Source organism: Gymnodraco acuticeps, unplaced genomic scaffold (assembly GCF_902827175.1).
Source record: "Gymnodraco acuticeps unplaced genomic scaffold, fGymAcu1.1, whole genome shotgun sequence".
NCBI classification, from domain to species: Eukaryota; Metazoa; Chordata; class Actinopteri; order Perciformes; family Bathydraconidae; genus Gymnodraco; species Gymnodraco acuticeps.
In genome coordinates, this window is record NW_022990946.1 from 84,645 (window position 1) to 98,939 (window position 14,295).

Consider the following 14,295-nt stretch of genomic DNA (forward strand, 5'->3'; position numbering starts at 1 on the left):
CAGGGAGTAAGCGAGGCGGTCAGCGGGGATACAGGCAGGGTCGGATAACAGGCCAGACAGGATAGTCGAGGGACAGGCAGGATCAGGGAACAGGCAGAGCAGGCAGATCGAGGACAGGCAGGGTCGGAACCGGGTAGGCAATCTAGTTTCAAACGCGGGAAAGACAAGCATGAGGCAAAGTACAATCTGGCAAAGAGTGTGTGTAAGGTGCGGGTTTAAATACTGGCAGAAGCTAATGGGTGCAGAAGAGAAAGAGAGTGAGCTAATGAGTGGGTGTGGAAAACAGGTGAGACAGGTGAATGGAAAACTACTGGTGAATGATGGAGCAGACTATGACAGCCCCGACATGTCCTGGAAAGAGTTGAGAGTGCCATACGCCCTTGAGCCTGGACCCATCACATATCAGTAAGAGTTTGTTGTGTTTTGTACACACACATCCTTATCAGGCTTCGGAGACTGCAGATGCCCCCTCGAAGGGAGGGGAGGTGGTCGACGTAGGCACGGTGATGGAGACGGGCGAGATGGTGCGGGGGTAGAGGACATGCTGCCAGGGGGGGGAGGTGGTTGACGTAGGCGCGGTGATGAGGACGGGGGAGATGATGCACGTCTCCGCGGTGATTTTGGTGGGCGTCGTTGAGGAGCGGGGGTAAAGGACATGGTGCCAGCCCTGCGTATCGCCTTCGTTTGGTCTTTGAACTCCAGGAAGGAATCGGTGCCAACCCTCTGTATCTCCTTTGTGTGTTCATCGATCCCCAGGAGGGTGGGCGAGGGTGAAAAGGTGAACGGAGTATCCTCAAAGGCGTTGACAGGGGGGGGGGGGGCAGTGGAGACTCCTCCATTTGTCTCATAGGTCTCCCATAATCAGAACATTCCTCAGGCGGGTGCAGTGATAATTCTTCAGGGTTTTCTGCGTGATGTGTTGTGTCTTTCTCGTGTTTTGATTCCTCTTGCTGCTTGTCCTTGGCAGAGGGAACAGATTGATGACGCAGGCAGTTGAATATGTTAGAGATAAACAATTTCACTCCTGACTTGTTCAGGCAAACTCCATTTGCCTTGAAAAGATGTCTGTGATCCCAGAAAAAGTTAAAATTGTCAATAAAATGAACAGAATGGTCAGTACAGGCCGTTGAAAGCCAGGTGTTCAGTGCAAACAATCTGCTGAATCTCTCCACTCCTCTTCTGACTGGCGGTAGAGGGCCACTGATGAACACCTCTGCATTTAGAGAGCTGGCAGTTTCCAACAAACATTTAAAGTCTTCTTTCAGCACTTCTGACTGTTGTTTCACAACATCATTTGTTCCAATGTGCAGTACCACATTCTTCACAGTCGGATGTTCAGCCCCAATATGCAGGATCTTCTCAGCCAAGTCAGAGACCACATCCTTGGGAAAACAGAGTACTTTGGTGTTGTTCTTATTACACAGACCTTTTACATCTCTTACAGCAGAGTCACCCACAATCAGAGTTTCAGGCCCAGTCGTTAGCTTTCCCTCTAGCCTTTTACTTTTGGAGTAGCTATTGGTCCTTACCCTGCTGCGTGAAGAGGACAGGTTATCCAGGTCATCAGATCTCCGGTTCTCGGTCAGCGGAGCGTATCTGTTCTGGATTGGCACACTTGGTGGTTTAGGAGGATTGTTTGTAATTCTCCCTTTAGCAGCTGTCCACTGCTGTTTCCTAGTATGAATAGGGGTTGAAGAGGCGCTCTTCCTGGGTGATAACAATGCAGGCCAGCCGGTCGCATCACAGATTTCAGAGCGCTGGGCTCTGCCTGTTATCCGTCCTCCCAAATCCCATGGAAATGATTTACTCTTAGGCTTTGCACCCAGAGAGTTCCAGGGAGGACTACCACTTGTAGATTTATTACCCGGTACACAGCCCTCCTGTTCCTTGGAATCCTTGTAGCTGCTAACTAGCTGTGAGTTAGCATACCCTTCTCCATTATTTTGCAACACTGGTAAAGTCGTGTCATTCCCACGACATAGTCCATTCACTTCCACGTTAACTTCCAACCGTTGCATTTTCATTTCCAACACAGCCATCTTCTGTATAAGTTTCTGGAAGTCATCTGTAGAGAACGGAGGCATTTTGCTACTGACTAGCTAAATAGCAGTAGCCTACCAGGCTTTAGCTGTTGCTAGGCTACGCTATTGTAAGACTGAGGTCGTCGTAAAAATATTGAAATATGGCTGAAACCCTCCGTCTATTTACGAAGATGAACTGTCCCAGTGATAAGTTAATGTCCAGGAGCCGCTGCTCGAAGTTTTCAGAGAATAAGAATAGGAAAATCAGCATAAGAAGTAAGCAGAGGCAAGAGCAAGCAGAAAAGCGTCTGCACTGTAAGAAAGATAAGCAAGTAGGCAACACATTGATGTCACTAGAAAGCTCCGGCTGGTAGAATATCAAAGTGCACTGCTATAGGACATGAGATCTCAGACTGACTGAGACTTTGCAAAGACTGAATGAATGTGAATTGATTTGTCAATTTCTGACTGCTACAGTAACACTGACCCACTGACCCACTGACCCACTGACCCACTGACCCACTGACCCACTGACCCACTGACCCACTGACCCACCGACAAGGGGATTTGATTTTGGCAGTGGATTTCTGACTCTGCCATGTTAGCTGAACCATTGTGAGACATGACGCATGCACGTTGTCTGACTCTGCATGATCCCTGCATGGCTCGATGACTATGTAGCTTGATTTCTAACATTGCTGATTCTTTTTGACAGGAGAAAGTTTCCTGATGATGAGTCACAGGACTTTGAAATAACATTGTGTGAGCAGAGCATCTTATTTGGGAAACATGGTCTCTATGGTTTGGATGTTTCCAGGAGGGGTAAAATGGGTTTATTGTTCAATTTAGTCATTTCATTTTAAGATGTATTTGATAATATGTTGTTTCCATCCCAGGTGAACGTTTTCATTATTTCTTCTGTGACACATTGGTTTCAGATGGATTGTAATTCTTGTCACGTGAATCTTTTAACCCTCACATGATCCAGAGGGCAAATGAAACAACTTTTCGCCTGAAACACTTTGTTCCCACATGGTCAAGCTCTCGATTGGGTTCTGCTAAAGACAGGTATGATTAAATGTGTTGTTCAAAGTTGGGATCTGATTGGTTTCTGCACCATGGCTAAACAATGTTGCAGGAGATGTTTGTTGTGTGTTTAGGAAATGGTGGGTAAGTAAAAACACAACACAAACAACATTTGATGGTTTCAGGAAGTTTAAAAATGATAGATAAGACTCTAAGACCTAGTGGTCGACTGCAGGCTGTTAACCCAGAATGCAAGTGCTATTTTCTACCCAGGTCAAAGCTGGTTTTCCCCTTGCAATGTTGAGGAGGGAAGATGGATCATTCTGAGGCAGACTGGAGTGTCAATGAAGGCAGCTGGATGACTTCCAGCTATTCTTCCACTGCTATTGTCTTATGGGTTTGGGTCAACACGAAGAACAAAACCCAAAACATCTGAGATGATTTACAGCCAAGTATATTAGTGATCTCAAACTCCAGAGAACATATAGAAGATCTACCGTTAACTGTTCTTTTACAGAAGCCTCAGTTTTCTGACTACAGTTCCGTCCAATTCAAATGGTAATGATGTTGCTTCAGATGTCATCAAGGGATGTTGCTATGAGATGGGACATTACAGCATGAAGGCTAAGACAGATATTCCATCTAAAGGCTACGCATGGAGATCGGAACGTGCACACCCTGAAGAAGTGTTTACTGGACAATATAACAGAAGTAGAACGAGTGGACGACAGTTACATCTTGCTATAAGTGTTTTGGAAGAGTTTTCATTATGTATGTAAGTTTGTTAAAATGGGACCAATAGATGTTTTCCTCTTAAGCATACTGAGGTTTTTTTAATGATTTTCCGTTTAAGTAGAGTAGATTAGCACAATTGTCTTTTCTTCCACTCTTTGTGTTATAATCAAAGAGGTGGTTTTTTGGCTATTGAGAGTAGGTAGAGTACAGGTGACCTGTGACTTCTGCCTTGAGTGAAATGATTACCCATTGATGCATGTTTCTCAGAAAGTCATTTTGGGCTTTTGAGGGTGGAACTCAGGTTACTTGTAATAATAATCGTTTTTGATTAAGTGATCTTAATTAATAAAAAGAGAGAGTGTTATAGCCAGGCCTGCACATAACTGGTGCGCAGGAGAAGAGAAGAGAGGAGAGAGAGAAAGATATTTGCGAGTTACATATGAACTCAGGGCCGGCCCGTAGCACTGGCGTAATAGATGTTCGCCTAGGGCGCCAGATCTGTGGAGGCGCTGCGCTGGCAGTTCTGGGAGAAAAAAACACGTTTTGACCGTTGGGGCTCATCCTAATGTTCGGCCTTGATGTAACAATATTCATAATTAAGTAAATATAACACCCTTTTCACCCCGGTTACACGTTTCATTTGCCCTGTACGATGGGCGCTGTAAGTGATGAAAATGGGGGATGTTAGCTTATCTGGCGCCCGCAGCTCACAGCCAAAATGCGAGTGAGCGTGGGAGTGAGCGAGGGAGAGAGGGAGGGTGCACCTCCCGGTACCAGCGCTGTTGTTATTAGAATCTGGTGCTAGCTGCTCTAACGGAAGAAGAAGATGTGTCTACAATAATGTGGAGGGAGAGTCCTCTCCAGTCAGACTGAGAGGCTGATAACTACAGCTCAGTGAGGTAAAGGACTCTGAGTGTTTAGATAGTTCACTTTAGTCTAAATTATCTCAGTGGGTCTCAAACGTTTGGATCTCAATTTATGTAAACACATATTTCCAAGGCACTCCTTTATAATTATTGGGATAAAACAGGTTTGAAATAATTCCAATGCATACTATAGGACAGTAACCAAAACAATCCTTTAAAACTGGAGAGATTACAAAAAATGCTATATATATATAGGATATTGTGGAATTCCTTGAAAGGCTATTAAAAATCGCTACAGATCACATATTTGGGGACATTAAAGACCCCACTCCCGTAAGCAGAGACATAAGAAGGCCACAGGAGGAAGCATCTTTGCAACCAATGTGAAAGTTACAGAAAATAAATATGACAGAAGCACTGCAGAGAAAGGGATTGTGTCTGCTGTGGAAAACTGCTTGTGTTGTAGATGTGAAAATGCTCTGGAGATGTGTCTACAGTTAGGAAAGAGGACGCATCATGAAAAAAATCTAATTTCTCAAAGAAAATTGTATTTGTTTCGGCTGCCTGTGTAAAGGACACATAAGTAGAGACTGCAGGAAACTAATGGGGTGTGTTATGCTTTGTTCGTTATTCTCGCGTCCAGGAGAGAAGCTTTAAAAAGGGAGACGAATGGAGTCTCTGAGAAGGTTCAAACGGGTACTTTAATTAATAAAAGGCGCGGTAATGTTACAAACAGGATATTGTTCAGTGAGGAGAGAAAGGCTGCAGCTTCCTCTCGCAGTGGTGGCCGTGCAGAAGAGAGCTCACAAGCCTTGGTCCTTCCCGCTTGCTGGCTGTTTGCTCCTCCTCTCTGGGAGCTGTGGTGACGTAGGAGACTTCCCCCCTCGTTCTTCTGTGTCCGATATCGCGTTAAACAGAGGATTTCGACATTTTACATTCATTGCTTACTTCCACATGACTTTTCTCCTCCTTATCTCTTTCATAACTTTATATGTAATACATGTTAACGGCGTCAATAGCCACTTTAAAGATACTAATGAACGGTAGTCCCGGATGTCGTCATGCAGGATTTTCAGAATAAAAGCTTGGTATTGAGAACTTCCGTTTTTTTCCAGAATAAAATAGCATTTAAACTGTTTAAGCTACTTTATGCCATAAAACATTGATTTTAATTTCTAACAGGTGCAACATATGCAATCTAAATCATCCCAGAATGCACATCTACCAACAAAGAAAGGAAATGGAAAACGAGCAGGTAGAAATGGAAGAAGCATCTGCAAACACTGCTGAAGCCTCAATTCAGACAGGTGGCCTTACAGGGGCCGGGGAAGATGGTTGCAAACTCTCCATAGTACCAGTCCAAGTTAAAGCCAAAAAGGGGAACACAACAGAGCAAACCTATGCATTTCTTGACCCAGGCAGCTTTGTTTTGTACATTAGGGCTTATGAACACACTTAACCTCCAAGGCAGAAGGTCAACCATTCTGGTGAGAACTATGGGTCAAAGGAAGGTCATTGAAATCAGCATTGTGTCAGGCCTAGAGGTTGCTGGACTGGATAACAGTGACTTTTGTTAACCCCCCCGGCATATACCTGCGGTCTTCAGACTCTGGTCTGCTCACCACCCCCCGCACCAAACTGCGACCCTTCGGGGACAGAGCCTTCAGTGTGGCAGCCCCCCCCCCCCCTGGAACGCTCTCCCTGCGGAGATCCGCAACATCCCCACACTTGACGCCTTCAAAAGGCCCTCAAGTCCCACCTGTTCACGAGGCCTTTGGCCCCTAATCTATCTGTTGTTTTTGTCTGACTGACTGGTTGTCTGACTGCCATTTGTTTTGCCCTGTTCTTCCTTGTAAAGCGACCTTGGGTCCCATGAAAGGCGCTATATAAATCTAAGCTATTATTATTATACACTCAGAAGACTGCCCATGCACAGAGGAAACATTCCACGTCAACACGACATCAATCAATGGTTGTATTTCAGGGATGTTTGTCTACCTGAAATTGACGCTGAAATTGAGTTGCTGATTGGTTCAGATGTTCCAAAGGCCCTTGAACCAATTGAGGTAATCAGGAGTGTGGGGGATGGACCTTATGCCGTAAAAACCATGCTCGGATGCACAGTTAATGGACCATTAGGAGGATGTCTAAGTCTGCCTTCTATCACCTCAGGAACATCTCCCGTCTACGACCATCACTCTCTGATTCCGTGGCCGAGACCCTCATTCATGCATTCGTCTCCTCCCGGTTGGATTACTGCAACGGAGTCCTGTTCGGGGTTCCCAGTAAAGCCCTGGACAGGCTCCAGTATGTGCAGAACTCGGCTGCCAGGGTGCTCACTCACACCAAGCCCTGGCAGCACATCACCCCCACCCTGATCCACCTACACTGGCTCCCAGTCAAGCACCGTATCACCTATAAACTCCTTCTTCTGACTTACAAATCCCTCCATGCCCTCGCCCCCCAATACCTGTCTGACCTTCTCCGCTACCACACTCCATCCCGGAAGCTAAGATCATCTGGACAGGATCTCCTCTCCACCCCCCGCACCAGGTTGCGGACTTTTGGTGACAGAGCCTTCAGTGTGGCATCCCCCACCCTCTGGAACTCTCTCCCCCCCGAAATCCGCAGCGCCCCAACCCTGGACATTTTCAAAAAAGCCCTCAAAACGCACCTTTTTACCAAGGCTTTCGCCACTGTATAGTTAGTTTAATAGGTTTATTTTTCCGCTACTTCCCCCCCCCCCACCCCCTTAACCTGTCTGCCTTTTTTCCCCTACTCCCCCCCCCCCCCCCCCCTACCCGACTTGTAAAGCGACCTTGGGTTTCCTGAAAGGCGCTATAAAAATATTATTTATTATTATTATTATTATTATGTCCTGATGATACTCAGGACAACACTTCAATAAGTGTAAACGGAACATCAGTTGTGCAACTTGACAAGCTGTGGGAACAGCAATTTCAGACTGACTTTCCCGAATGTGGGAGAGACAACCAAGAACCTTCCAGGGAACACCAACAGTTCTTGGATCTGGTTTCAAAATCTGCCCACCTAGTCAATGGACATTATTCTATTGGATTACCATTTAGAGAAAAGGAAATATGCATGCCCGACAATAAAGGTGTTGCTGAGCAACGCACTCTGAACCTAAAAAGAAGATTTAAGAGAGATCCTTCCTTTCATTCTGATTATACCAACTTCATGTCTGAGATGATATCTAAAGGCCACGCAGAGAAAGTACCGGATCATGTCTTGGAACGTAGAGACAGCAACAAATGGTATCTACCACATCACAGAGTTTTGCATCCACAAAAGAACAAACTTCGAGTAGTGTTTGACTGTGGAGCAACACTTCGGGGAGTTTCACTGAATCCTCAGCTCTTCCAGGAGCCGGATCTGACTAGTACTTTGCTGGGAGTTTTGTCAAGATTCCGTAAAGATCCTGTTGTCATCACTGCAGACATCGAAGCCATGTTTCACCAAGTGAAAGTTCCAAGTGAAGACCGTGACTTGATACGGTTCCTCTGGTGGCCTGATGGAGACTGCAGTCGGAGCCTGGTGGAATATAGAATGACTGTGCATCTCTTTGGAGCAACCTCATCCCCAAGCTGTGCAAATGTTGCCCTTAGGAAATGCGCTGAAGACAATCTAGAACAGTTCAGCCCTCAAGCTATAAACACAATTATGAATAACTTTTATGTAGACGACTGCCTCACTTCAACAGCTTCAGAAGAAGAGGCAACAGCCCTTTATCATGAACTACGAGCCATTTGTTCAAAGGGAGGCTTTCTACTGACAAAATGGATAAGTAACAGTCGGCATGTGTTGGCTGCCATACCTGAAATGGAGAGAGCAAAGGAAATACAAAATCTGGATTTGGACCATGACTTTAGATTTTGTTTATTAAATATCGTAAAACTATCTTGCTTCAGTATTGACTTTCTCTTTGTCAACGCATCACAGTTTATAGCCAAGCTTAGCCTCTTGGCGACTCAAACTGAACTGGAAATTGAGCCGCCACACATACCATAGGAGAATATGTCTGGACATGTCCAGTCATGCACACCTGAGGTCATGACCTTTCCTCACATCTATGGGTTTGAAGGTGTGTCTTTGGTTTTCTGTCCCTGTGTGCAGCATGAAAGCACTGGCTGAGAGGGAGAAAGCTCCAGAGCGGGGTTTTCCTTGGTAAGTTCTCTCAACTTGACTTTGGTTTTGAATGTTTTGTTGAATGAAAGTTTTAATGTGTCTTTTTAACACCGACCATTTAAGAGGATATTCCTCTGAATTCTGTCGGAAGAATTTAAATGTCACAACTGAAGTGGCCCAGTTGAGGTTATAATTTAAATGTCACAACTGAAGTGGACCAGTTGAGGTTATAATTTAAATGTCACAACTGAAGTGGGCCAGTTGAGGTTAGAATGTAAATGTCACAACTGAAGTGGGCCAGTTGAGGTTAGAATGTAAATGTCACAACTGAAGTGGGCCAGTTGAGGTTAGAATGTAAATGTCACAACTGAAGTGGGCCAGTTGATGTTAGAATGTAATGTAAGAAATGTAAAACTGTGAATTAAGGTTTTATATTAGAAAAGGTTCACAGCATGATATATTTGTGTGATTGTCACATTGTAACGAGAGAAGGTAAAAGTGTGGACCATTTTCTTCAAATAAAATCATCCCACCTTTTGGACTAGGATAACTTAAAAGACATCTGCGCTCTCCTCTCCTGCTTCAAAGGTAAGAGTGCACCCTGCCACACTCACACTTAGGTAGGGCCACACCTCATTACTGATATCAAAATCCTTCGGGATCGCTTAAACAGATTTAGTGCGTCGTCTGAATTGAAATAGCAGTTCATTGAACCTGGTTCTTCAGGAGTTAGTAGAGGTGAGATCTTGCTGATCCAGGTGGATGCGAGTCTGGCAGTAAACTTACATAGACTTAATAGCTTCTGTTAGGTCAATTAGTAGGTCAGAGTAATTGCCGGAATAAATTAACAGGCGATTTTGGTGATTGACATCTATTTTGAACCGTTAGAGCCAATAGAATCGAGGGGGTGTTCCTAAATTACATTACATTACATTACATTGCATTTAGCTGACGCTTTTATCCAAAGCGACTTACAATAAGTACATTCGACCAGGAAGACACAACCTTGAAGAAAACAGAATCATAAAGTACATCAGGTTTCATAGAGCCAAAACATTTCAAGTGCTACTCAACTGGCTTTAGGTAAGCCAGTCCTTTATTAGTATAAAAGTGCTTTGTTAATAGTTCTATCACTCGAAGTGGAGTCGAAAGAGATGAGTTTTCAGTCTGGAAGGTGTGTAAGCTATCTGCTGTCCTGATGTCAATGGGGAGCTCATTCCACCATCTTGGAGCCAGGATAGCAAACCCACGTGTTTCTGCTGATGGGAACTTGGGTCCCCCTCGCAGCGAGGGCGCAGCGAGTTGTTTGGCTGATGCAGAGCGGAGTGCACGTGCTGGGGTGTACGGTTTAACCATGTCCTAGATGTACGAAGGGCCAGATCCATTCGCAGCATGGTAAGCAAGTACCAGTGTCTTGAAGTGGATTCTAGCAGTTACTGGAAGCCAGTGAAGGGAGCGGAGGAGCGGAGTGGTGTGGGAGAATTTAGGAAGGTTGAAAACCAGACGAGCCGCTGCATTCTGGATGAGCTGCAGAGGTCGGATGGCACATGCAGGTAGACCAGCCAGGAGGGAGTTGCAGTAGTCTAGGCGTGAGATGACGAGAGCCTGGACCAGAACCTGAGTCGCTTTCTGAGTCAGCTGGGGACGTATCCTCCTGATGTTGTAAAGCGTGTATCTGCAGCAGCGGGTTGTAGCAGCGATGTTTGCAGTGAAGGACAGGTTGTTATCTAGGGTCACACCCAGATTCCTTGCAGTCTGAGTCGGGGAAACAACTGAGGTGCCGATGTTGATTGTTAGGTCAAGAGTGGGACAATCTTTTCTAAATCCATCTAAACATTACCATTGAGGAGTGAGAGTGATGCGCACGCAGTTTGCCCAAACCGAAAGCTATGTTACGCTCTATAGAAAACTATGTTTATTGCCATAAATATGATGATGGGTTATCAGTAATCATTTCAAAGTGACACAGCGAGATTGGACCAACCTTCAGCAGCGTTTATATGTGTTTAAATGCCATTGAACACAGCTTTTGATCAGAAAACAGCAAAGGTAAGATGTATTTGCAGTTTTGGCCCCGTAAAGTGAAGTTGCGTGTTGTCTTTCCTGGCTTCGCTGCTGTGAGTTATGTACAGTACTAGCTAAAAGATTGGAGCCAATTTTACCTAAAATGGTTCATTCTGACCAAAATGGATTTGTACAAGGAAGGCAGGGCTTTCACAATGTAAGGAGGGTGCTCAATGTTCTCTTAATCACAGCTCACATTGTCCACTCCTCAAGCCTCAAAGGGCGGAGCAGCGAGCCCCCCAACGTCGAGCTGACCAATCAGAGCACAGTGGGCTCACAGGGAGGGGGGGGGGGGGGGTAGGAGCTCCAACAAGCCGTGTAGGACAGAGAGTGAATACACATACTATACAGAGATGCTGTGTGAGAAACCAATGAGAGTTTGGAACAATGTGAATCTATTCTAGTAGACCTCAACAATGGAACTATGATCAGTAGAAATGGCCATCTCTGAGCCAATGAGAATTCATCCAAGAGTAGAGACCCAGCGCCCCGACGGATCTAAAGACGCTGAATGTGTTCGGCCTCTTACCTCGTACAGTGCTGGTCTGACTGGCTGTCTGCAGGCCAGCTCTGGTTCTGGATCTTTCTCCACACTGGGGACAGGAGGGGTCTCCTGATGGAGGGCGCTGCTCCCGGTATGAGGTGATGCACTGTCTGCAGAACCAGTGTCCACAGCTGGTAGAGACTGGATCCTTCAGGACGTCCTGACACAGAGCACAGCTGGTAGAGACTGGATCCTTCAGGACGTCCTGACACAGAGCACAGCTGGTAGAGACTGGATCCTTCAGGACGTCCTGACACAGAGCACAGCTGGTAGAGACTGGATCCTTCAGGACGTCCTGACACAGAGCACAGCTGGTAGAGACTGGATCCTTCAGGACGTCCTGACACAGAGCACAGCTGGTAGAGACTGGATCCTTCAGGACGTCCTGACACAGAGCACAGCTGGTAGAGACTGGATCCTTCAGGACGTCCTGACACAGAGCACAGCTGGACAGCTGCTCCTCCACAGGAACAGGACTCTTCCTCTTCCCTCTGTGGAGATGAACACATCATTTACAGCACTTTACATTAGAGGAGCTGATTCTCACCAAAGGTACAACAAGGGGGCAAATTCTAGTTTAACATTTAAAAAGGTCTATCTCTATATAATATATCTTAGTGATCAGGTAGATAGTTTACACTTCACATTATTATAAAAGCAAAGCTCTTCCTGTCTGGATTCATCACCCAGAGGAGCACATGTTCCCTGTCTCTATAGACACACACAGCTGTATTAACCTGGTGCACTATAGCATTACAAACACAATTCACATAGAAGCTGCTGTGAATTAATTACAATAAACATAGCATAAAGAGCATAGAGCATACAAATATTTAAAATGTTTTCTGAACCGGTTTGATTAAAGCTAGGCTAACACTGTAGCTGCTCCATCAACACTCAGAATGACTTCATGTAGTACAGCAGTGAGTATATTGTTAGCACCACAGACAGTCTCCGGTTTAAACAGGACCATGAATAACCCTGATTGAATACGAGCTGCTGTCGAGCTCTGCTCTCCTCTCTGATCCCCCTCAGACCGTCAGAGACCACAGGAGCACAATCTCAACTCTGACAGCTTTTTGGAACAGAGAGTCACAAACTTTACCCTCAAGTTGAAATGTGTCACGCTGCACGAATACGCAGGTGACATGAATTTCACTTCTTCACTTCATTGGTGTTGCCAGGCACGGATCTGGGTCTTTGCATTGACTCTACATGTAACCTCTCAAAACTCTGTTATATCTGCTAATGTTGAACACAACCAGCTGACCAGGTTATCACTATTATTAACATCTTAAAAATACACATCATAAACATGCCCAAGTCGTACATTCATGTTTTGGACGATATGTTTAGTTTTAAGAACAGTTTTTATCTATATTTTAGCAATTTGAAACCATTTAATAACACTAACAATGATAATGTAATTGCATATTGAAATATCCTTAAATAATGTTAGCTTACTCTACTCTGCGCACATGACATTATTAAAGAATAGATCTTAAGAACAAGCTGAATCCTCTTCAGGTCAGGTCACAGCAGAAACTCTTACTTTGTGTCTGAGGGTCCAGGTTCATCTTTGAAGTCTGGAGGGTCCTCTGTAGACCGCCCACTCTTCAGAGACAGGCAGCTGGAGACTGGAGACTTGTCCTCTTCCTCCTCATCTTTGAAATCACTCATCTTCTCCACTCTGAGAGATGAACCAGTAACACCACACACACACACACACACACACACACACACACACACACTTATTTCAATCATAACATTATAAACTTGGTTAAAGCACATTAAACGAGTCAGACTGTCACATGTTATGAAACTCTGAAGGCTCAAAAACCAAGAAATAAAAAAAGTTCACAACATTTGAAGAGTCCTCATTGAACTCTAGGAAATATATATATTTATGAACACATTATGTTCTGAAATCCAGTATAACAGAGTAAATAGTGTGTTAAAAGCATATCCTGGTGTTAACGCTCACCCTGTTGTCCTCCTGCTCTGTCGAAGTTTAAAATGGCGTCTGGCAGTCTGACTTCCTGCTTTCACCTTAACGCCCTTCCTGTCTGCAGCTCCTCCCTTTGTTTCATAACCAGCTGAACAGGTTCATGTTTAAATCAAATCAAGTTTTATTTATATCGCACATTTCTAAACGATGTGTGGTGGAGCCAAAGTGCTGTACATAAAATAAAAAGAGCCTAGAGTAGAGACACTTTACAGCAAATACAACAGCACAGACCCTCTGTCCTTAGACCCTCTGTCCTTAGACCCTCTGTCCTAAGACCCTCTGTCGTTAGACCCTCTGTCCTCAGACCCTCTGTCCTCAGACCCTCTGTCCTTAGACCCTCTGTCTTCAGACCCTCTGTCCTTAGACCCTCTGTCCTCAGACCCTCTGTCCTTAGACCCTCTGTCCTCAGACCCTCTGTTCTTAGACAGTCTGTCCTTAGACACTCTGTCCTTAGACCCTCTGTCCTCAGACCCTCTGTCCTCAGACCCTCTGTCCTTAGACCCTCTGTCCTTAAACCCTCTGTCCTCAGACCCTCTGTCCTCAGACCCTCTGTCCTTAGACCCTCTGTCCTTAGACCCTCTGTCCTCAGACCCTCTGTCCTTAGACCCTCTGTCCTCAGACCCTCTGTCCTCAGACCCTCTGTCCTTAGACCCTCTGTCTTCAGACCCTCTGTCCTTAGACTCTCTGTCCTTAGACCCTCTGTCCTTAGACCCTCTGTCCTTAGACCCTCTGTCTTCAGACCCTCTGTCCTTAGACCCTCTATCCGTAGACCCTCTGTCCTCAGACCCTCTGTCCTTAGACCCTCTGTCCTCAGACCCTCTGTCCTCAGACCCTCTGTCCTCAGACCCTCTGTCCTTAGACCCTCTGTCTTCAGACCCTCTG

General features: G+C 45.4%; 1 protein-coding gene across 1 annotated transcript in view; it reads right to left on the minus strand.

Moving 5' to 3' along the window:
* The window catches only part of LOC117558541 (NACHT, LRR and PYD domains-containing protein 14-like), a gene marked incomplete at its 3' end in the record, with an annotated part of 94,565 nt that extends 81,148 nt beyond the window's left edge, over nt 1-13,417 (minus strand). The window contains exons 1-4 of the mRNA XM_034234789.1: nt 13,390-13,417; nt 12,958-13,095; nt 11,836-11,896; nt 11,391-11,610 (exon numbers count right to left, since the gene is read on the minus strand). Of these exons, the coding sequence (XP_034090680.1) occupies nt 11,391-11,610; nt 11,836-11,896; nt 12,958-13,085 (409 nt within the window). The remainder of the gene's footprint in view (nt 1-11,390; nt 11,611-11,835; nt 11,897-12,957; nt 13,096-13,389) is intronic.
* Nucleotides 13,418-14,295: the final 878 nt, after the last annotated feature.